This window comes from Magnolia sinica, chromosome 2 (genome assembly GCF_029962835.1).
Source record: "Magnolia sinica isolate HGM2019 chromosome 2, MsV1, whole genome shotgun sequence".
In the NCBI taxonomy this organism is placed as follows: Eukaryota; Viridiplantae; Streptophyta; class Magnoliopsida; order Magnoliales; family Magnoliaceae; genus Magnolia; species Magnolia sinica.
Window position 1 is genome coordinate 23,497,609 of NC_080574.1, and position 24,189 is coordinate 23,521,797.

At 39.0% G+C, this 24,189-nt stretch overlaps 1 protein-coding gene across 1 annotated transcript; it reads left to right on the top strand.

Moving 5' to 3' along the window:
- The first annotated feature begins 998 nt into the window (after window positions 1–998).
- Window positions 999–22,886, top strand: LOC131236663 (CLP protease regulatory subunit CLPX1, mitochondrial). Its single transcript, XM_058233981.1, has 15 exons — window positions 999–2,014; window positions 2,724–2,782; window positions 2,904–3,004; window positions 3,203–3,282; window positions 10,436–10,486; window positions 10,930–11,004; window positions 11,092–11,169; window positions 13,416–13,472; window positions 17,709–17,779; window positions 17,872–17,971; window positions 18,153–18,257; window positions 18,589–18,651; window positions 18,746–18,868; window positions 20,976–21,134; window positions 22,615–22,886. The coding sequence occupies exons 1-15, from the start codon at window positions 1,151–1,153 to the stop codon at window positions 22,681–22,683; spliced, it is 2,055 nt and encodes a 684-aa protein (XP_058089964.1). The 5' UTR covers window positions 999–1,150; the 3' UTR covers window positions 22,684–22,886.
- Window positions 22,887–24,189: the final 1,303 nt, after the last annotated feature.

The following is a 24,189-nucleotide window of genomic DNA, read 5'->3' on the forward strand; positions in this document are numbered from 1 at the left end:
ACTGTTTTATATATTACAGTCCAAAGTTAGATTTGCTTCACTTTTTTTCTTTTTAATCATATGCACTAAGACGGGCTGTCAATATGGATGGACGGCGTGGAGTTAGTCACATACACCACAGTGGGCCCACGTTGATTATACGTTTTATATTTATAATGTTCATTCATTTCTTCAGCTCATTTTAAATAATGTCCTAAAAAATAGGCTGATCTACCGAAAAGGAAAAAGTGGCCGTTAAGTGACTATCATTAAAAACTTTCGGGGAGTAATGGAATTTTTGGATCTTGTCTATGTTAACGTGACCTTATCAACAGTTTGGATGTAAAATAAACTTTACAGTGGGCCTTAAGAGGGCTTTCAACAGCATGTATCTTTATACCCTCTGTTTTGTGGTCCACTTAAATTTTAGATTCACACATTAAAATGAGAAAAAACGGATAGACGGCGTGGATATAAAACAGATCATCCACAGAGCCCAACGCATCAACACACCACCGCTAGGGTGACGAGGGCAACACCACCTAATCCGCGTCCACGTCCTCATGAGGTACGGAAAAAATGGCATTACTACACTTATCAAGTACGTAATACACATGACATTGATGTGTGCTAACGATAACCCCCCCAAAAAAAATGTACATTGAATTTGGTCTATTTGGATTTTTTTCTAACCGTCCAGTTTCCTCATGTAAGTTTGAAATGCCTGATAAGCGGACGACAATTAAATTTGATCCATGGTAATTTCACAGTGTCCCCTACCTAATGAATGGTCTGGATCTCTGCCACGTTTTTCGGCCTCCCCGTTTGGTCATTTCTGAAGATGAGATATGGATTTGGGTCATTACAGCAATCCACCCTATAAACTTCCACACGTTATCTAACCTCCCTTTCGGCTCACACACACACACACACTCTCTCTCTCTCTCTCTCTCTCTCTCTCTCTCTCTATATATATATATATTCAGTTTCAACAGTCAGAACCTGAATCTCGCTGTCCCTCTCCCTCTCCCTCTCCCTCTCCCTCTCAGATCTCTTTTTTCTCCGTTCTTTTCTCCATTTCCATTTCTCCTTATCCATTTATCCCTTTAATCTCTCTTATCCATTTATACATACATCTGTCTATTGAATTTTGGTAGAATTTTGGAAGAACATGTCTGGAATTCTTCGCTTGAAGAAGCTCCGAGAAACCGCGAATCAAACCGTCCGATTCGCCGCATCCACAGCCCTCACCACCACCGTTCGATCCCACCAGAGATTATTCTCCCACCAATCACCGATCGCTGCCCGATTCAACTGCCTCCTCCACATAGGTACCTACCGCCGTCGTGAATCCCTCGGATCGCAGGAACGCCACAAATGGGATGGCGGCGGCGGCGGAGGCAGCGGGACCGGCCCTGATGATTCCCAACCGCCCCGCAAGATCAAGGCCGAAGCGAATTGCCCCCGTTGCTCTAAACAGATGGGCCTCCTCTTCTCCAATCACCCCTCATTGCCCCCACCCCTATCCCCACCGTTTGATCGCGGGAGCTACCGGGCCGTCAATCTATGTCCCAATTGCAAGACTGCTTTCTATTTCCAGCCATATAAGATGATTCCGCTGCAGGGGAGCTTCGTCGAGATTGGAAGGGTTGGTAAAGGGAGGGATTCGGAGAAGAAGAAAGAGAAAGAAACCAATGGCAGTGGTGATGGCAGTCACGAGGATTATGGGAACCGGCTCGGGGTTTCGTTCTGGGAGACATTGAGATCGTATGGAGGGGACCCGCCAGAGACTTGGCCACCTGCCCCACATCCAGGGGCAGGGAATGGATTGGCAGTGCAGACGCCCCCAGGGCCACCATTCGCACCAAATGTGAATGTCGTGCGGGCTGCAGGGCCTGGTGGAGGAGGGAGTGGTGGGGGGTTTGGTGGGAAGGATGGATGGGGCGGGTCGAACTTAGGGAAAGATTTGCCGACGCCGAAGGAGATTTGTAAGGGGCTCGACAAGTTTGTGATTGGGCAGGAGCGCGCAAAAAAGGTACTTTTTTTGTCTAGAAAATTTTGTTTCTTATTATAAATTGCTGATATAACTTGTTTGAGTTCGTTTTTTTTTTTTTTAATTTAAATTTTTAAGAAATAGGTGGAAAGCTACAAAATTCTCATTCTCGAATTCCCATTGCGGGCACTTTCATTCCGGCGGGCACTCTGTACTGGTTGGGCTCACTTTTCCAATGACCATTGAAACTCCTCTAGTGGGTCCCATTGTGGATTCATGATGCTTGCACAAAACTTCTCCATTGAAGAATCATAGCCATATGATAATTTGCCTGCGAATGGGTGGTAGAAAGAAATACAATGAATGAGAGCAAAATATTACACTCTTGAATTGTTCGATGGAGGAGATTATGGGTCCATCGCCACTGCTAGTTTGGCATACCACACTGTAAATATCTGATTGCAGTAAGGCAGGCGGGTCCTTGATGGATATTTGGCCTGATTGAAAATTTCGGTGATTATGGCCAAGCACTGTCACAGCGCCTCTTATGGGAGGACCAATGGAGGGATGTTGCCTTACCTAATTGAGGGCATCCTTCTTCTTGTTCTTGATTATTTTGGCTCGTTCCAATTAGGACAGTCAACACCATATTTTGTCTTAAAACTTCCTTATTTGTGCTTGTAACATGCTCCAACAATCTCGAAGAATTCTATCTGGATGGTCTTTTAGATATTTGCACTACATGTCTCAGGTGCTTTCTGTGGCTGTGTATAACCACTACAAAAGGATCTACCATGCATCCTTGAACGGGTTAGTTCTGATCAGCCTGCTGTTTATTCCTTGAGTTGTCAAACATTTGTAAACTGTTGATATATGTGGTTTGTAGTGTTGTTATATGCTGATAACTTGAATGTGGTGATTCAAATCCCAGGTCTGGGGCAGAATCAGGGAATCCTGAGGCAGAAATTGATGAGAATGATTCTGTGGAGCTAGAGAAAAGCAATGTACTCTTGATGGGTCCAACCGGCTCTGGTATGGCCTTTCTTTTGTAATTTCAGCTATTTATTGTGGCATGCGAGGAAAATGTTATATCTACTGAATTTAATTTTCTATATTTCATTACATGTTCTGTTAGTGTGAAACTAATTTAATGAATTTGTCCCTTAGATGTGTTGATTCTGTTGAGGCTGCTTCTGATGTACATATTGTAAATGTTGACTGCAAGAACAGGGAAGACATTACTGGCGAAAACATTAGCTCGTTTTGTGAATGTGCCTTTTGTCATTGCAGATGCAACAACATTGACACAGGCAAGTTCTTCTCTTATCTTACTATTGCCTTCAATTATTTAGGATATTAAATTCAGGCATTCAATCTGTTTGTCACAGTGTTGAATTTTAAGAGCTGCTTTGAAGTGGTTAATGGTCATAATTTTCACGCACGAGGACCTTCGTATCTTGTTATGTTGTGGAGCATTTTAATATTTTGCAGACCTCTGTAGTGTTGTATGACCGTCACATGTCATAGAAACTCAATGGAAATTTTTTTTTATAAGAATCATATTTGAACAGCCATGCTACATGTGGCTGTTGAGCAATCAGAAAGTAACTTGTCCAGAGAATGAGCGTTATGGTGATGAGAATGTTGAGGTGGGCATGGGAAGATCTAGGAAGGATAAAGTCAAGAATATGGTCACATGAAGCAGCCTACTTGTAGTCCCAACAGCCAACAGGAGATAAAATGATCGGGGAGCAGATTGAGATGGTTTGGTCAGGTGCTACGAAGCAGAAGACAGTGTCAACGAGGAAGGGAACTTTGATTAGGGTTAATTGGTCCTAAAGGAGGATAAGGTGAAGACCTAAAAGGACTTGGATCAAGGTGGTGAGACCTTGTTCACTTATTGAGGATAGGGCCTTAGGAATGATTGGTGAAACAGGATGGCTAAAGCACCCCATATAGCTGAGAGCTTGGGGCAATGCTATACGATGGTGGTATGATGGCGATGAATTGTTATCTGCAGGTGGTATGTTTGATCATTATTCTTAAATTGGTTATTGAGTAACTTGCAAATAAGATGCACATAAAGAGCAAAAGGGTAAGAGAACCACTTTGGCCACCCTTCAGAACAACCTCAATTGTGATTTGCATACGTAGTGCTTACTGTTGGTGACTGGAACTCTTCTTCTGGTGGGTTCTACCATGTATGCATCATGGTGCAAAATTGCATGAATCTTTGTTGCCTGATTATCAGCTTCTGAAACTGTTAAGAAGTTCTAGGTTTTCCATAGAAATGCCTTATTCACTCATGGAAATGCAAATTAAACTAGTTGTGGTAATTTCGTAAAGAAAAATTGAAATGAGTTGTCCTTTCCGAGAGACCTAAAACTGTAATTGTTTGTTCTAGAATTTTATCACTGTTTCAAAATGAGGCCAGGTTTAATAGTTCTCACGTAGTGTGGCCCTACAGACAAACCTATGGTTGGTTTATCATCCCTGTTGTTTCCTGTGGTGTGGCCCACCAAAGTTGCGTATCTGGCTTATTTTTGGCCCTAGGACCTAGCATTGATTAGCACGCCAGATGGATGGAGCAGATTTCACATATACAACGTGGTGGGGCCATAAAATATGGGTGTTTCGTGCCATGCAAAACTGTTGTTGTAGAGGATCTGGTCCTGTGGGTTTTATCTTGTCCAGGTGCTTGGTAGTTATCCATGTGGGGCACATGATACGTCTAAAAAAGAAAAACAGCTTTGGATAGTTGAGAGAGGGATAATGGATATCATCATGACCTATGTAAGCAACCCGATCCATCCAAAAGGTTGGCACCATCGCAGAAATCTTTCTTTAAAATCACAATGTTCAAAACTGTCAATTGTGAGATGGAGTGGGATTCGGCCCGACTCAACCGGGTTGACTCGACTTAGGACCGAGCGAATTAGAGTCACAGTGTCTTTTAACCATGGCTGTTAATGAGGCTAACACAATGTCCTTTCAAAAATAAAAATAAAAATGAGGGTAACACAATGTTACCAATGTAAAGAAAAATACGGTGGAAACATGAATTAATAAAAGCAATCTGGAACGTATGGTGGCAATATAGAGGAAAACATTATCCTTCCAACCAAAAAAGAAAAACAAAGAAAAACAAAGAAAAATGGAAAGCACCACATCATTTGCACTTGGATCCTAGGCAAAAGGACTTGACCAAGATGCCACGATCCTATGGGGAGATGAAACAATGAGGAAGGTACACAAAGGATGCAATGCTTGCTTTGATACCAACCGAGGTGTGTAAGAGATATGAATATGGGTGGTTGCTTTTAGGTAGGTCTGGTATTGAGCATAAGAGTGGCAATGATATACAATGGAAGAGTCTAAAGACCACTAAAATTAGGAAAAAACAAATCAATGGGAAAAAAGTGAAACCACAATAATGATATTTTGGGTAATGTAAAAAAAGAGGTTTCTAAACATCATTGTGTCATGGCAATTATATAGTTATTCCCATGGTTTTAGTATGGAAGAAACTAAGTCGATTCATTGAGTTGGTTTCACTCTTGATCCAGTTGAGTTAGTTTTGTTTTGACTCTGCCAGTTTCTGTTATCTTCAAGCCAGTCTAGGGTTTGTGATGCAGGCCCACGACCCACGTAGTCCTATCTAGGCCCATTGTAGGGCCCGCCACTTAGGCCCACTATAGGGCCCAGCAAGACATTGGCCCATAGCCCACCGTAGGGCTTAACATGTGCTGATTTTTAGATTGTTTATTTACAGATTTAGGTGCTTAAATCAATAATTGTAATTTACTATTTTTGTGAGATATGGGGGGTTGATTTAAAGATGTGATTGAAGATATGAATGGGGATGTGATTGAAGATATGGGGCTGATTTAGATATTATGATTACTATCTATGTTTACTTTTACAATTATTAGGCTTTTACCATCTTAGGTAGATTAGATTGGTTTGAAGTGAATCGTGATTAATTTGAAATCAATCTCTTAGTTGGGCGGATTTTCATTAAAGATTCATTTAAGGTCTATAAAAGGGGTGGTGGCAGGGTGTCCTGTATCCGTTACGATACGGCCGTATCGGCCGATACGTAATGGTAATGGCCGACACCGTTACGCGATACGGGGTTGAAACGGGCACCCCCCCCCGCCCCCGATTCTGTGACCATAACGGCTGTTACGGCCTTACGGGCCATAACGGCCGTTACGGCCCCGTAACGGCTGTTACGGGCCTAAAGAAAATAGGAAAAAAAATACTTTTTTTTTTCCTTTTCTTCTTCTTCTCCTCCTTCTTCTTCTTCCTCTTCTTCTTCTTCTCGGACTGCTGCGGCTGCGGCCCTGCAGGCCTTCTTCTTCTTCTTCTTCTCTCTCTCTCTCTCTCTCTCTCTCTCCCTCCTCTTTCCCTCTTTTTCTTTTCGGTTTCCCTCTCTGGTATCGGAAAAAGAAATCGGAAGCGGATTGGCTGGTGTACCATACGCCAGCTATATAGCTGCTGTAGGTACGTGTCATGCTAAGACGAGCGCTGACACTCCTCAAGCTCTGAGTTGCACGGACGGTTCAAAGGAGATCAAAGTTACATGGGCTCCATAGTGATGTATTTATTATATTTACACCGTTCATCTATTTTTGGAGATCATTTCAGAGCATTACCCAAAAAATGAATCATATCCAAAGATCGTCTGGACCACACCAAAAATAGCAGCAGAGATAATGATTTTCACCGTTAAACAATTCGTAGGGCCCACCATAACGTTTATTTTCCACCCAATCTGTTCATAAGGTCAAAAAGACCTAAATGAAGAGGAAAAACAAATTTCATATTGCTCTAAAACTTCTCTGATCCCAAAAAGGGTTTCAATGGTAGACGTTCAATCCCCCACTGCTTTTTGTAGTGTGGTCCACTTGATAATTAGATCTATATTATTTTTCGTGTCAAGCCTTAAGACAATCTTGTCAAATGAATGGATGGTTTCGATATAACACATACCTCATGATCAGACCCACATGACTTGCTGACGTCAATACAGCAGCTATATAGCTGGTGTGAGGTACACCCGCGGTACACTGTTATCGCTCCACGTGCCACGTGGGCCCCACCATGATGTATGCATTTTATCCATGCCGTCCATCCATTTTGCCACATCATTTTAGGTCATGATCCAAAAAATTAGTAAGATCCAAATCTCAGGTGGACCACACCATAGGAGTGGTTATAGAATGCTCACCATTAAAAATTTCAAAATTTCTTAGGGTCCACTATAATGTTTATTTTCCATCTAACCTATTAATTGGGTTAGACTGACGTGGTTGAAGGGAAAACACACATGTCAGCTTGATCTAAAACTTTTGTAGCCCCAAATAAATTTTTAATGGTGGACGTTTAATCATTGTTGTTTCTTATGGTGCGGTCCACCTGAGCTTTGGATCTGCCTCATTTTTGGGCTCATGCCCTAAAATTATTTGGCAAAATGGATGGACACTGTGGATATAACACATTCATTACGGGTGGGGCCCAAAAAACTTTGACACTTGTGTGCTACACTTCACAATCCGAGTCCCGCCTAATTCAGGCCCTTAAAAAAATTGTACACGAGACATGTATTAACTTAAAATTTACCAATTAAATTATGGACTGTAGTTGCTAACTCACAATGCCAAAATCAAATTGTTTGAATAGTTTTAATTGTTAATTTGTGGACGCTTATTTTTTAAAATAGGGCCTTTTGATTTTTTTCATGATTCACTGTCCAATAAATGTCCACCAATTTATAAGTGGGATAATGCTAATAAATTGCATGAATTTGAGGCTGATTTGGGGCATGGATTGATCCTCCAAGTCAGCCACAAATTGGCAACGCCATCTACCTGAATTTAATTTCATTTTTTTAAAGAACTATTGGGAGAAATGATATCAAATTGGTAAGTATATAAATTAGATATTTAGAAAATTAAATATATGAATTTTGTAGTCAAATTCAGGTTATCTGATTCATAAATTCATCAGACAGTCCGATACAACTTCTTACCAAAGAGTGGATCGTTACACCACCATAAACACGTTCCAATTTATAAATGAATGCATATTTGGAATGCTTAGAATATTCTGGATTTAATCCATATTTTTAAATATTTTTTTGGCAAAAAATAAAATAAAATTGCACCGTTACGCCAACCGTTACTGATACGGGATACCCTGTGGTGGTGTAGTTGGTCATTCCAAATTTTCTAAGCGTGAGTTTTCTGTACTCTTTTGTAAGAGAAGAAGGTTGATATCAATAAAGTTCTCTTCCTCTCAACTCCATTGTTCTTGTGGGTGTAACTTTTTTTTTTTTCTTTTGCAATTTGGGTATGAGATCTCATTGATTCAATAATCGGATTGCACTAGTTTGATTTATCTGAGATAGATTGAAAGTCAACTTGCTTGCCGGTGTCAACTCAGTTTTTGTCCAAAACAAGTTGAAGCTGAAACTGGAATTTAAAACCATGGTTACTTCTCCCTGAGTTGGCTAATAGTTAATTCATGTCCATGGTTTGAATTAATAAGAAGTTTTAGTAGAGATTTTATATTTGTTTTACCTGCTTTAGATTTGTACATGGAGTTGGAAGTTTGCTGTTCAAACACGAGCTTTCTGAGAACTAACGAAGCTTTTCAGATTCTAAATGTTAGTTCTGTGGAACATAGTGTACAACCGTTTCATTACTCAATGTACTCATTTGTTAAGATGAACTCTTTACACACACACACGCGCGCGCGTATATGAGAAGGTTTCAAGTCCAACTGGTAGGATTATTAAGTTACGGTCTACCCAGCAGATAACTTCCAACCTTTCATGTGTGTGCAACATCCAACCCATCCAATCGGTTGGACCTAACACGAGGATAAAAAATCAGCCATATCAACTCATTGAGTGGACAACACTTGGATCAACTTGTATTTTGCTATTTATCAATGGCTAGACATTGCTTTCTATGGTTTGACTCATTTGATGAGTAGATAGGGCTAATTTTTGCATTAGGTGATCCCATGGTGGGGCCAACCTATTGGAAGGGTTGGAGATCAAATGAACTTAGTAGGTTGGAAGTTAACTGCTGGGTGGACCGTACCTTGCGGTCCAACCGGTTGGACTTGAGACCTATATATAAATATTTTTGCTAACGTCCCGACCTTCATGGGGATGTTAGCAACGTTCCCAAAGCCTTTAAATGGCATGTGGGGTAACCCATCATTGATATGAATTGTTCATTCATTCATACAATAGGTACAATAGATGCAAATAATCCTTCTTCTTCTTCTTCTTCTTCTCTCTTTTCATTTTTTTATTTTTTTATTTTTATTTATTTTTTATTTTTTTATGTGCAGGCATTGGTGTAAAAATCTCACCAATCGGATGATCCTAAGCATCCGATCAATATCATGGAAAACAGATAGCCAAGATTGAGCAGAGAAACAAAATAGCTCCAATCATTATCTTGAAACACCGACTAGATAGATCCCACCTGTATTGCTTATGATTCCAAAATAGCACTTTGGTTTGATGATTCTAACCATGTGATCTATGGCTTGTAAGCAATGGACGGTTGTAACAAATTGGCCCCATTTAAGGGTTTAAGATCATACGATCGACATGGCTTCCTCCCCTTGGAACTATTGAAGCGACTGTCCTGGTCGAATGATTGGATGTCCCACGTCTCATTCAAAAGGTTTGGGGACATTGCTAAGGTCCCAATAAAATTGGGGATGTTATCAAAACCTGTACACACATACATACATACATACATACATGCGTACATACATTCATATGTATGTACATATGTACATATGTAAGTACTTACATACATGTATGCATACATACATACATACATACATACATACATACAAGTTCAGTTATTAAGATAACTTATACAAGTTCAGTTATTAAGATAACTTATCTTTTGCATGATGTGCCAATCTCAGGTACCATCATACTTCAATAAAATGAGTTTGTAAAAGGAGTGGAAATGAGCATATAGAAGGGCAAGGGGATGAATCCGTAGTTGGGCTTTGGGTATTAATGGTTCCAAAAGGAGTGGAAATGAGTATATAGAAGCCTGAATCCATAGTTGGGCTCTAGGGATAAATGGTTCCAAAAGCACTTCTGGGGAAGGTAGAGAAGAAGTATGGGGCTTGGATTCATCACTGACACTGAGATGATCCCCATCTTTATATGCAAGTTTGCTTTTGCATTGTGTATTTTGGCTCCTGTAGTCCTACTAATAAAATTCAACTTGCTCTTCAAAAACACACACACATTTAGATTTATATTTGTCCATCTGCTTTTTGTTATAGTACTACTGATGGTTTGTTTCTACGAACATACTATGAATTTCATCCTGTGTTAGAATTGAGCCATCTCCACGATTGTTACTAGAAGATTTTTATGTTGTTGAAAACTGAAGAAAGTATTGATTTGTGCAGGCTGGTTATGTTGGAGAAGATGTGGAGTCAATATTGTACAAGCTACTTATGGTATGGGTCATGGTCGCCATAGATGTAGATGGCAATTCATGAGGGCATGCTGCTGTTATTGTTACCCCCCCCCCCCCTGCAATCCCCCCTTTATCTGTGACTTAAACAATTTCTTCTAAACCTAGCCTTGGAACTTGGAAGTGTAAATGACGTAATTTACATGCTGCTTGCTAGATTGCAGAACACTGTGGATTGTTGTCTGAGTTTCTGCTCTGAGAATCTTTCCACATGCTGACTGTGTCCCTATAAATTATAGTTGTTGCTGTTGCAGCCTGATTGCTGATACTTCCACTCTCTTGCTCCAGTCCATCTTTGTTAACATTATTAAACGTTTGACATTTTTCAATGAGTGCATGGTTTCAAACTTCTATCAATGCATATCCCTTGTGCTTGCATTTTCACCATTAGTCAGTTTGACTCTTTAAACTTTGGTATTGTTTCAGGTTGCTGATTTCAATGTAGCAGCAGCTCAACAAGGGATGGTGTACATAGATGAAGTTGATAAGATAACTAAGAAGGTCTTCTTAAAATTTTCTATATTCATTTGAAACATGCGTCCACATTTGGTCTTAAGCATCACTATTTGTCATTGCTTTAATGTGCAGGCTGAGAGCCTGAATATTAGCAGAGATGTATCTGGGGAAGGTGTTCAGCAGGCATTACTGAAAATGCTGGAAGGAACTGTGAGTGTATAAGCTGTGTATTATCCTTGTTATTTTGTTTGGATTTTACTGTTGAAATTTTCTGACTGAACTTTTTACAATGAATAATGGTTTTGGGATCTCTTTTCTGTGCAATCCTGTAGTGCTTTGTGATGTTTTCTTTCTTCACTGATCAACACAAAACTAAAGAAATTGGCACTGGTTTATTTATTTGCATAGTGATATATTGCCAACTTTTCCCCTGTATTAGGCACGTTTTAATGATTTTATCATTAATATGCATTTAAGATTCTAAGGCATGGCTTATAACTAGTGATGGTCATAGATATTTTGCTCAGTGCTCGATTGGCATTTTGGCATGCATGATTGTGCGAGGTTGGCTGCATTAGTGCTGGCTAATTTGCTTATTTAGTTCCTCTGAAGAATAAAAAAATACAGTATATAATATCACATCACTCAACATTAAATGCATTGCTGCCCTCACCCCTCTTTTTTTTTTTTTTTTTGAAAAGTACAATCTTGCCATGTTAAAATATATTAATTCTTCTATATGGCATACAGGATTTTGCATAAGTACCATAATATCTTTTAACTATATTAAATCTTATATATGGCATACAGGATTTTGCACAAGTACCATAGTATCTTTTACAGATACCATAACACAGGATTTTTCGTGGGTACCTTATATCTTTTCTATATGCCTGACCCCAATTAGTTGGAATAAGGCTTAGATGCTGTGGCTGATGTTGCATCCACTTTCTATTGCTTGGTAGTTTATAGTTGATTGACAATTTCGTTGGTTCTTTGTCTAGGGGGCTTCTTGGATTCTGTGTTGCACTTGGTAGGTGCAATACCCGAGTCTTGCCACCAAACCACTTTGTGATTTGACATTTGATTTCACTCTCAACAAAATGAACTAATTTTTTGGTGGATGAATTACATGAACTAAATTAGTGAATTCATATAAAAGAAGCCAATCCTAAATAGGGAGGACAAGATGTTGATAAGCATAGAAAAGATTGCATGGGCCCAGACATTTATTTAGGAGATTGCATCAGGAAGATAATCTTCAGTGAGCTCAGCTATGGACTTTAAATTCCCAATTTTCTGTAGTAGTTGTTCATGTTTGTACCAGTCTCTACTAATAGTAGGTATGCTCAGAAACCAACGAGACTCTTTGGCAGACAATTATTTTTTTGAAAACATTGATAGTTTTATTGATAAGATGCTGCAGTACAAAGAAACAGGAAAAATGAACAAAAGTAAAAGAAGATTACAACTCTAGCCAGCTATTAGGGAAATGGGCAATTGCCTTTGATACAATCGCCCATTCCATCACATGCATTTTAGCCCTGCCGAAGACCTAGCCCCTCCCGATTCGTAAAGAATCATCTTCCTCTTGCTAAGATTGTCAATCATTAACACCTTAATTTTACTCACAAGCTACACTAAAGCAGCTACCATTGGAGGAGCACCCTAACACCAAACATGAGTTGTCTGACTAACTCCTTGACTTCTCTCTCTGCCACTAATCATTTTGAATGAGGACTTGACTGTGAATCTACCAAGCTTTTCTTTTAACCATATCATCGAATCCGATTCTGTTATCATGGGTTTCACCTTGGAAAGCAGTTCCAACAGATTGACAGACTCCTCAAACTCTTCATTATAAAAAACTTCTCTTACACGACAGAGCCCAAATTACTTCCTCTCCTTGAAAACTGAAACAACTTGCAACCATTATATTTGCTTCTAATGAAATCCCTGCTAATCGGGACAAAACTGCATTCAATTTTTGCTCCCCCAACCATATATCCTCCCAAAACCTATTCTTCTTACCATTTCCCAAAGAGTAACCTACCCCCTCCCAGACAATTATGAATTATAACTTTGTTAAATACTCTCTTTTCTCACTGTTAAATGATAAAATATCCATTTATGCATCTTTATGACTTGTCGCTCTTTAATACAATACCTTGTTAGATTCCATTATCTTCCAGGAATAGTTGTGTTGTGTGCACGCTGTTGGATTTTCTGTAAACTATTCATCTGTGATTGGCTATTCTTTCTACGATCAACACTTTGCACAGGTTGATCTTTTCTTTCCATATATTTTAAATTTATGAAGATATTTGAATTTGCTGGTTTTGGAGATGAGCAAGTGACATCAGTTCTGACTAGGTTACTTCTGGGTAGTGGGTACCGAACACCTGCATATGGTAGTAATTGATTATTATTTGATAATCAAACATCTTCTTGTCCAGATTGTGAATGTTCCTGAGAAGGGGGCTCGGAAACATCCTCGTGGTGATAACATTCAGGTATATTGTCTTAAATATTCTTTTTGTAAACTTTGATGCATTTAGTGGAAGGTTATTCTTCTGGACATGTCTTTTCTCATATTCTACTATCATGCACTCTGAATCAGTATCTTTATTTTATACAATTTTTTTAAAAAGGAAGGAATTAATTTATACCAATCTCAGTTGTAGACTTTTAAGTTCCTAGTCAAATCCTAGCCATCCTTTTGTGATCCTTTGATAGTTATAATGCCGAATTAGTTGTATATGGTTCTCTACTCCTGGAGGCATGCAAAGTTCTTAGTTTAAAGTATATTTTCCTTGTGCATCATTAAAGTAGCTGTGCTGTCTTGTGATGGGACTCTGACTAAGAAATTATTAGGCTCATAAATTAGGTAGCCTCCAGGTGCATTAGGATTCCAAACTGGTCAAATATGGGTCGCAATTTTCCCTGTAACAGATGCCCTGGATTTCTGCATGGGGAACTCTGAAATCACATGAATGATTCTTAGGTAATTGTTTTTATTCGATCAGGGAAACCAAAGCTTGTGATGAAGCAATCACAAAGTACAGGAGAAGAACAGACACAAGGCCCAAAACTGCAAAAGGTAACACTCACTAATTCAAAGAAGAACATACCAAAATCAGTAGCTTCAAACTCCAAGCGATGTTTTCTCTCTTTGATTTCTTCCAACGCAAACAGATCTGAAAATGTTAATATTTTAAATTCCATCAGTACTTGCTCATTATCTTTTGAGTCCTCTCTCTTCAATTTGGGCTGAAAATGATCTCCATCTATTGGGGCTTTGTTATTCTCTGCATCAAATCCTAATCAGCAATAAGGACAAGCCACGCTGATTGAAGATGTTAAAGATAAAAAGGAGGATCTCACAGAGTTTCATTGTCTGTAGCCTTTTAGGATGCCAGTGAAGCTCAATTTGAAGAGACGAAAGAAGTTAGATTTAGGAATGGGCAAAAGCTTGTAGTCTTGATAAACCATGATAAGACCAACATAACAACATTGACTTTTAGAAATGTTTTTCTTTGAATGTAAGATTCCTGTAATTATTGTTGAGGTTACAAACTTGTAGTCTCCTTTTTTTTGAAAGATGAAATTTTATTAATAAAAAAAGAAAGCAAACAAGAGAAGACAAGCCGAACGAAACAAAACAAGAAAGGGAAAAGAAACCTAAAAGAAGACTAGAAGAAACCTAAAGAACTAGGAATACAACAACAACCAGCGCCATCGCTGGGAATAAGAAGAATCCCATAGACTTCAGGGAGCCCAATTCTGCAAAAATTGGAGAATCCTCAGGAAAACCCCCGTCTCCTTTGTATATCATTCAACCACTATGGTGGTTCGGATTCATTTGGGAATGATTTCGTTTGGGTCTAGGGGCTTAGATTTTAGATTCTTCTCACTTTGGAAGCCTCCTTTTTGTTTTTCTATTTAAATTAATGAAACAATGTAGTGCACCTTAGGTTCAGTGTTGATGCATCTGGGACCCTACAAGAACAATCAAGGACACATCCATGCCTTATGTTAAGAGTGGTAGCTCATGTTAGGAATACTAGCGGAGATACAAGTGAGTAGGTCTATGCTAGGGGTTGGTATTGAGGCCATATTTTTTTTACATTGGTTATGAACAGGTAGACTAGGCTTTTACAAGAAGAGTTCCCATGTTGTATGTTGTTTGTAGATGACATAGTTTTGATTGATGAGACAAGGGAGGGGGAAAATGCAAAGCGAAAGCTATGGAGAGATGCTAATGCAGGGACATTTTCACACCGAGCTCGAGTGAGGTGGCCTGTGTGAAGCGGGGGCACACTCTGGGTGGGCGGCTTGTGTGAGGCGAGACTCATGTGAAGTGGGGCCTACGAGGGGGGTTCGGCTGAGGGTTTGACCTGGGCTATGAGATAAATGGATTGATTCGCCATGTTCTATCAGTTCGAGCTTTTAGAGCAAGTGGTTAGTTGTCATGCGTCAAACGTTGTATCAGAGCGGGAGATCTCGTGTTCGAGACTCCTCACTGGGGGTGATTAACGCAGTGACATTTTTACACTAGGCTCGAGTGGGGTGGCCTATGTGAAACGGGGGTACACTTGGGGTGGGTGGCTCGTGTGAGGCAGGACGCATGTGAAGTGGAGCCCACGAGGGCGGTTCGATCGATGGCCTGACCCGGGCTATGAGATAAAGGGATTGATTTGCCACGCTCTATCAATTCGAACTTTTAGAGCAAGTGGTTAGTTGTCTTGCGTCAATGTAAAGTGGTATCAGAGTGGGAGGTCTCGTGTTCGAGCAAGGTTCTAAAACGGTAAAGATGGCCGTAACAACCACCACTATTACCTTTACGATACGGGTTGTAACGATTGTTAAGGCCCCTGTAACGGCCGATACAATCTCTCTCTCTCTCTCTCTCTCTCTCTCTCTCTCTCTCTCTCTCTCTTTAAATTAAAAGAAAAAACCCGAAAAACCTGTATCTGCCTCGTAACGTTAAAAAAGAAATCCAAAAAACCTGTACTTGCCTTGTAACAAACCATTACAGGGATGTTTTGGCCTTTACAGGAGGCATAACGGGCTGTTAATGGTAGTTACATGTCATTTTTTGCATAATGGCTATTACAATCATTACAACCATGTAACATGTAACAGTTGCCACCGTCACCTTTATGACACATCATATGTTTGAGACTCCTCACTAGGGGTGATTAATACAGAGGCATTTTCACACTGGGCTCGAGTGGGGTGGCTTGTGTGAAGCGGGGGCACACTCGGAGTGAGCGGTCTGTGTGAGGTGGGTGGCTCGTGTAAGGTGGGGCCCATGTGAAGTGGGGCTCGCAAGGGGTGTTTGGTTGAGGGCCTAACCTGGGCTATGAGATAAAGGGATTGATTCACTATGCTCTATCAGTTCGAGCTTTTAGAGCAAGTGGTTAGTTGTCCTACATCAGATGCTTTGGAATATGAAGGTTTTAAAATTAGTTGGACAATGCAATTTTAGTAACAACTGGAGTAGAAACAAGGAGTTAGTTAAGATTGATGGCCAAGAAAGTGTCATAAATTTCACTTGATATCTTGGGTCGACAATTCATGAGAATGGAGAGATTGAGGAGGATGTTGCTTATAGAACTAGAGCCGGGTGGGAGTTTTATCTAATCGTTGTATATCATACCAATCAAATTGAAGAGAGAGTTTATAGGATATCTATAAAACTATCTATGCTTTATGGGACAATGTTGGGCAGCCAAGGAACAACATGTTCGTAGAACGAGTGTAGCTGAAATGAGGATGTTGAGATGGATGAGTGCCAAGATGAGGAAGGCTAGAGTTAGAAATGAACACATTTGAGGAACGTAGGAGTAGCCCCAATAGTAATAAGATGAGGAAAAGTAGACCTAGATGGTTTGGTCATGTGTATCAGAGACCAAACACTGCAGCAGTCAGAAAAAGTGAGTTGGTTCAAGTTGAGGGCGATAAAGGGCAACAGGCAGGCCCAAAAGAACATGGGTGGAGGCAGTATGAAAGATTTGATGACCTATAGTTTTAACTAAGGATTGGGATCAAATTGGTTATTGGGTTGTCAAAACTTGTGACAGTTGTACAGTGTACCTGAAGCAATTCCTGTGATAGGATCACCTATGGTCCTTGATAGAGCAGAATGGTGGAATAGAAGTCGTGTAACCGACATAAATTAGTTGGGATAAGGCTTAGATGATGATGATGATAATGTACTTTGTTTTTTTGTTAAATTAGATTCTATCTAGATGCTTGGGATTTGAATTGAATTGTTAGATTTGATTCTAAATCATTGGATTTCAGTGGCACTGCTTGCATTTACTTGTAGTTCACTGAAGCAGCAAGAAGGGGGAAGTGGCACAGAAATATAAAAGAAGCTTTTTATTACCCAGGGAGTGTAGGTATTAGGTATTATGAGATCTTCCAGTGGGGCTAGTGCCTAACTATTGTTTACATGGCATAATCATACATGGTAAATGTATCCTCGTGATTAAGTTGGTTGGGGGTTTCTTTGTGATTCACTTTAGGTCAAATTTCATTTTCAAAAGTTGCCTGGCTTTATGAGAAAACGGCCCAAGCAATCAAGTGAATTGTCTTGTTTCCATTTGAATGATTAGATTTTCTGTACTTCTGCATGAACTAGAGCTGGTTGAGATTTGGATACTACTGTGGGCCAGTAATTTATCATTTTAATGTGGTTTATCAATTTCATATCTTTAATCTATATTTGTTTTGATCTGCAGATAGATACAAAAGATATTCTTTTTATATGTGGCGGTGCTTTTGTTGATTTGGAGAAAACCATTTCAGAAAGGTATTAAATACCATTTTGTAATATTAAATGCCTGCTAGGATCATCTTTAAACGTGTTTAGCAGCGGAGGGTTCTGATTTCATTGCTTACTAGACGACAAGATTCTTCAATTGGTTTTGGAGCACCAGTACGTGCAAACATGAGGACTGGTGGACTAACAAATGCTGTAGTGACATCAACCTTGTTGGAATCAGTAAGCATCAAGAAACTTATGAGCTGGGAAAAAACCTGAATCTTGAAACCATTTGCTTTATACGTAAAACGTGTTAACTTTCTTTTCTTAGAATTACATTCTGCAAAACTTAGTAGCTTTCCTCTTTTAATCCAACCCTTTTCAACTCCAAGCTGTGGGGCACATGTGCTGCTATATGCAGGTTGAAAGTGGTGATCTTATTTCATACGGCCTTATACCAGAATTTATTGGACGCTTTCCAATCCTAGTTAGTTTGTCTGCTCTAAATGAAGACCAACTTGTTCAGGTAACTCGTAATCTTGATTGATTGTTGCTGTTGTGTTGTTAACTTGTTATAGTTTTCTAAGTTATTTATTCTGATTTTGTTATGTAATAAATTCTATTGTTTGACTTTCCCATTTCCAAAAACATACTGCTTGATTTGGTTGTTTGATTCAACTCATTTTGGATGCACTTAAACTTCGAATCTAAACTCTGTTTTTAGAAGCTTGCCCAATCGATCAGGAATTCTAAGATAGTCCTTTTAAAAAAAAATTAAAAAAATTAAAAAAATAAACCATTGGTTTATTTGTCCTCTTCATAACCTGATGGGTCTGATCGTTTCATTTCTATTGCAGGTCCTCACAGAGCCGAAAAATGCTCTCGGTAAACAATACAAGAAACTGTTAAGCATGAACAAAGTGAGCGAGTTGGTTTATTATATTCTTCAGTTGGGATTCCTATATTCTTTTTAACATTTTCTTTTGCTCATTGAGATGAATTTTGTTTTTATAGGTCAAGTTACATTTTACTGATAATGCACTGAGGCTGATTGCAAAGAAAGCAATGGCTAAAAATACTGGTGCACGTGGTTTACGGGCTATACTAGAGAGTATTCTTACTGAAGCCATGTATGAGGTCTGTATTCTTCGTACTTCAAGACCTATTATGATAACAATGCATTTTGAATGAAGATACTGATAGCTGATGCTCTTCCTATTGTACATTAATTCCCTTGCTGCCATGCTGCATATACTTTTGAGGTTTCTTGGTGCTATCCAATCAATTCAGTATATTTATATTATGGTGCTCTTTTTTAGTCTTTTGTGAATTTCTTAGTTCTATATCTCTGCTAGTAGGTAACACATTTTGTGCCAACTTTTACCATACATGTAGTCTGTAGTCCATCAATATTTATTAGAACATAATGACTACCAAGCATGATAAATTTGTATGGTAAATGATATATCCATTCAGTTTCATATTTTTCCTCCTATTAGAAGCAATCTCTCTCATATTGCAACATTGTCAATTCTCAAACCAACCCTTCTCCTTTCCCTCCAATTTTGTTGTATATTTGATGTGAGACGGATCCTTATACTGATCTGAAGTCATTGGATATCATCTACATGTGGAGAGCTGTGTATTGGTGAACAGATCTCCTTAGTTGAACTGTTGGATCATACCAGGTGCATTGATGGTGGAGTTTAGATCACAGTTCTAGCAAAAGGGCCCTTCTAGTAGTGACCCAGGATAGTTTTGGGACTAATTATATGCTGATTTCCTTTATTTTTCTTTCTTCAACATGGTTGCCTCCTATCAAAGGTTCTCAGTGTTAGGTTGCCTGTCAGGTCTGAGTGCTGGCTTAGATTCGATATCTGCATGTGATGTCAATTGCAGCTTCTAACTTCTGAACTCAACTTTAACTACTTCAACACCTATTTCGATCTCTCAATCTAAACTACTACTTCCAACTTAATTATTTATTTTATTTTTTATCTTGAGGAGTTTTATTTCGTTCTACAATTCCTCAAACACCATCCAGGTGTTGCCTAAGCATCTGCACATTTCCTCCCTCTAGCTGACTACAACAGTGAGCTTTGCAAGGGGTTGGTTCTAGGTGTTAAAATATCAACCTTTGATCGTTGTTTTCAAGAAATTTGGGTCCTCAAGATTTCAACAGTTGTACAAAGGAGTTGCCTCAGTTTGAACATATGTGCTTCAATGTGTAGAAGGCAACACTTGGATAGTCTTCTAGGAATTGTTGAATGAATTCATGCTTTTTGATATAAAATTTTTAAGTTGGAAGCTGAAATTATAGATTGACAGGTTGAAATAAGTTCCAAGTTGAAGTTTCTGACTTAGAACTTGAAATTTAGAGGTCAAAGGCAAAGATTGAATTTTAGTGGGCTTCATAACTGATCAGCAATATACTATGGAGGCAGCAATGCTGAAGAAAGATAAATAAAGAATATAAACAAACAATTGATCGCAAACCAATTATGGTCCACTACTCGAGCTGTAAGGCCCTTCTTGTTGGAAGTGTGATCAAATCTCTGCTGTCAGTGCGCCTGGGACAATCCAATGGTCTGATTGGCACGGTCTATTCACTGTTATGTATCTCTTTACTCGTAGATGATATCCAGTGGCTTCTGATCAGGAATGGATCAGTCTCACATCAATATTTTAGCCTAACTTTTCATTCGAAATATCATTTGGACCACTCCTAGAATCCCATCCTTCCATTTTTCCTGAATTAAACTCCTCATCATCATCTAAGCCTTATCCCAACTAATTGGGTCAGCTACATGACTCCTGTTTTTCCATTTCACTGTTGTTTGGATTCACGATAGAAGTTGTGGCGTAAGTTTACACTGGCTGCCAACCTGACACAACCCTCCTTTATCCAGGCTCGGGAGCGGCAACGAGACCACTAAACTCCCACCGGCACAATGTAAAAGACAATTACATTGGTTGATTACAATCAAGCGCTATCTAATAGTCTATTACACAGTTTGATTACAGTCAATGAAAATTTCCCTGAATTAAAGTACAAAGAAGAGACAAAACACATTGGCCATCTGTTGTATAGCCTATAAAGCCAAACTAAAATACTGCAGTTTTGTGTTGCACTACATTTTACCTATAATCTGAACAATGGCTATGAGCATGTGGGTGTGCTTGCTTCTTTTACTAACACTTGCACTGTTTTCGTAATGGAAGCTTTCCTTTCATGTGTCCTCAGATTCCGGATGTGAAAACAGGAAATGAAAGGGTAGATGCTGTTGTGATTGATGAGGAGTCTGTTGACTCTGTGGACTCTCAAGGATGCGGAGCTAAAATTCTCCGTGGAGATGGTGCATTAGAGCGTTACCTTTCAAAAACTAAGTCGAAAGATCTACTGGTATGTTATACTGCCCTCCACTTTTCTTATAATTGTGCTTGTTCATGAACCAGAAAGGAGGTGTAGGAGAATTATAAAACCTTTTCACCAGTACAGCAACATGGATCTGTGAAAGTTGGACATGGATACGTGTTTCGATGTTTGACACTGACATGTGTCAGACATGGGATCCTGAAAAACCTCAACATGTATATACTTAACCAAGGTACTCCGTAATGGCCACCATCATTACCTTTACGATACGGGCTGTAATGGCCTTTACGGCCCCTGTAATGGCCGTTACGGTCTCTCTCTCTCTCTCTCTCTCACACTAAAAAATTTGAAAAACCTATATTGGCCCCATAATAGACCATTATATGGTCGTTACAGCCTTTATAGGGGGTGTAACAGGCCATTATGGGGCCGTTCAACCTTTATGGGTGGTGTAATTGGTCGTAGTGGGGGCTATACTGGTTGTTACGGGTTATTCTTTCAGCAACAGCTGTTACTACTGTTATGATCCCGTAACGTGTAATGGTTGCCACCGTTACCTTTACGTAACAGTCTTTATGGTTCTGTAACGGTTGTTACGGCATACCATGGTACTAACATATAATGAGGTTAACAAATGTATTTTATATAAAATTTACTTCATATATGCATAAGAAAAATATATAGATGCTGCTAATTTACAAGAAACAATCAAATTAAGGCTTTTCCTTATAGAAGTGTCAACATGTGTCTGACACTGGTGTTGGGCAAGGCAATTTTTAGGAAATGGAGTCTCCTTGTTACATAGGTCCCAATGGGCTGAAATGATTAGATGGCTCTGGAGAATATTTACCCATGCATTGAATGGCCGATGATATATTATCATGTTACATTTAGGTAATGTCCCTCGACATGTATACTGAAAATTCCATACATAATTAATAAATGAAGCAGCTAGAACACGATAAAAAAGAGATGAATACAACATGAAATAGACATTAACATATGAGGGAGAGAAAGTAGTGCACTGAAACCACTGTTTATTCATTGACTATCAGTTTTTTATTATTATATATCATGAGTAATGATCCAGTGGGCTAAGTATATGGGAACGTTTCAATGCACATGGTTTTGTTTGGATTCGGTGGTGTACACATCATGTATCCAGACTGTCCATTAAGTCCAGTGCACTCTTCATTGGGTGCCTTGAAAAATACATACTAATCAAATGATCCAAACCATCTGGTTAGTGGCATACAATATGGATGTAAAAGATGGTTTGTAAAAGGTATGCCAGTCACAGATGTTTATAACTATCTGATTATTGTGATTCTCCCTGATGCAAGTGCGCTTTGCTAAACTCTCAATCAAGAGTTTACTCAATTGGGCTTGGGACCTCAAAACCCGAAAGTAAAAAATTTAAGTTTTTGGAAGTCAACAGGAGTAATTACAGAATATATGATTGTTTGAAATTGATATTTAGTGTGCATATTCCCGTTAACTTTTGCAGGCAAATGTTGGAGGGGAGGGGGAATTGGAAAGAGAATCTGAGCTATCTTCTAGAGCCATGAGCATGTAATCTTACAACAGCTCTTAACCTCTGTAAAATCTCCATATAATTGCATTCCAATTGATGTAACCATCCTTGTAATCAAGGCTTCCTGTTCAATGGAAAATGTAACATGCTAATTTAAGTATCATGTAACATCTCATTTGGGGTTAGTTTCAGTAATCCCTCGCCCCATTCACAAAAAAATAAATGAGCTTTGCCCTCTTGTTCAAGACCTGGGCCGGATAGGACACTGGTGAATGTTGTGTATTTCTCTCTCTCTCTCTCTCTCTCTCTCTCTCTCTCTCTCTCTCTCTCTATAATTTTTGTTTAAATGCAAGCCGTTTGCTTTGGGTCCCTTCATGAAGAATTAATTGAGCTCACAACATCGGTGGCTGGTGACATGCATGACTAGTTAGGTCATGACCATCTTAATAATGTGATTTTTGCTGGTTGCCAGAGCGCTATCTCCGTTGTACACATGGCCCATGTTTATGGTGATTAGTGATGGAAATTTGATGGACTACACTGTGGTAGCTCAACAGATTGACAGTCCCAATCCCCATACTTAGGTCCCACATATACAATCAAGATGGCAGCACGTCATCCTCTCGAAAGACAAGACTTGAAAGAATGACCCTTTTTCTTACAATTGAACTCCAAGGAATGACAGTTTAACCGTTTCTTACCCGAGGCCCTATACAGGAAAGGAGATTATTGGGAAATTGATTATTATTATTATTATTATTTTCTTTCATGGGTACGGCATTTCCAGCAGTTTGTATTGTCAAAAGTAGCAGTAGAAACAGGCCGTCATGATTGCACTTTTCCTCAAAAAAGTAGTTTTTTTAAAAGTTCCTCTCAAAAAGCTAATCCATGCATATTTAATGGTAATGCGAGACGGCTTATTGGTGACTGCTGACCTTATGGCATGTTCGGATTGTATTGGAAATGGAAATAAATAGAAAAAGGAAAAAAATTAATCATTATTTCAATGAGTATTAATTTTATAGGAAAAGAAAAAGATTAATCATTACTTTCGGGAATGTTTGTTTTGCTTGGATTCTAATATCTTGCTATAAAAATCTCATATTTATAAGACAAATGTCATATATTTTCCCTAATGTTATGAAAAAGTACTAATGTTATGAAAAAGTACAATAATTATTATATAGAATCTTTCTTTTTCTTTGTTATTCAACATTTAAAAGTGTCACGTGAATAGAAAACCTCCATTTCCATTCCTTCCCATGGATTCCATCATAGGTTCATTTTCATGAAAATCAACCTAAAAGATCAGATAATGAATATTAACAGTTGACATTTTTGAAAATTCACTGATTTTCCACCTTGATCAAGGATAATTTCATGTCCACGTTTAGATATCACCTAACTCAAACAGGCTAAATAATGCATGTCTACAAGATTGTTATACCTTCTGTTGTGTGGACAATCAAATCATCAATCTGGACTATCGGTTAGGCTTTTCTTCCATCTCTCATGGGTCACCATGAACAAACCATGACAATTAGGGGA

What these genes read in the sequence shown, in the direction of transcription:
- LOC131236663 (XM_058233981.1), top strand. Translation starts at nt 1,151, where the DNA reads ATGTCTGGAATTCTTCGCTTGAAGAAGCTCCGAGAAACCGCGAATCAA. An exon ending in TATTGTACAAGCTACTTATG is followed by an intron (nt 10,487 to 10,929) that starts GTATGGGTCATG and finishes GTATTGTTTCAG; the next exon opens with GTTGCTGATTTCAATGTAGC. An exon ending in CTAAGTCGAAAGATCTACTG is followed by an intron (nt 21,135 to 22,614) that starts GTATGTTATACT and finishes TAACTTTTGCAG; the next exon opens with GCAAATGTTGGAGGGGAGGG.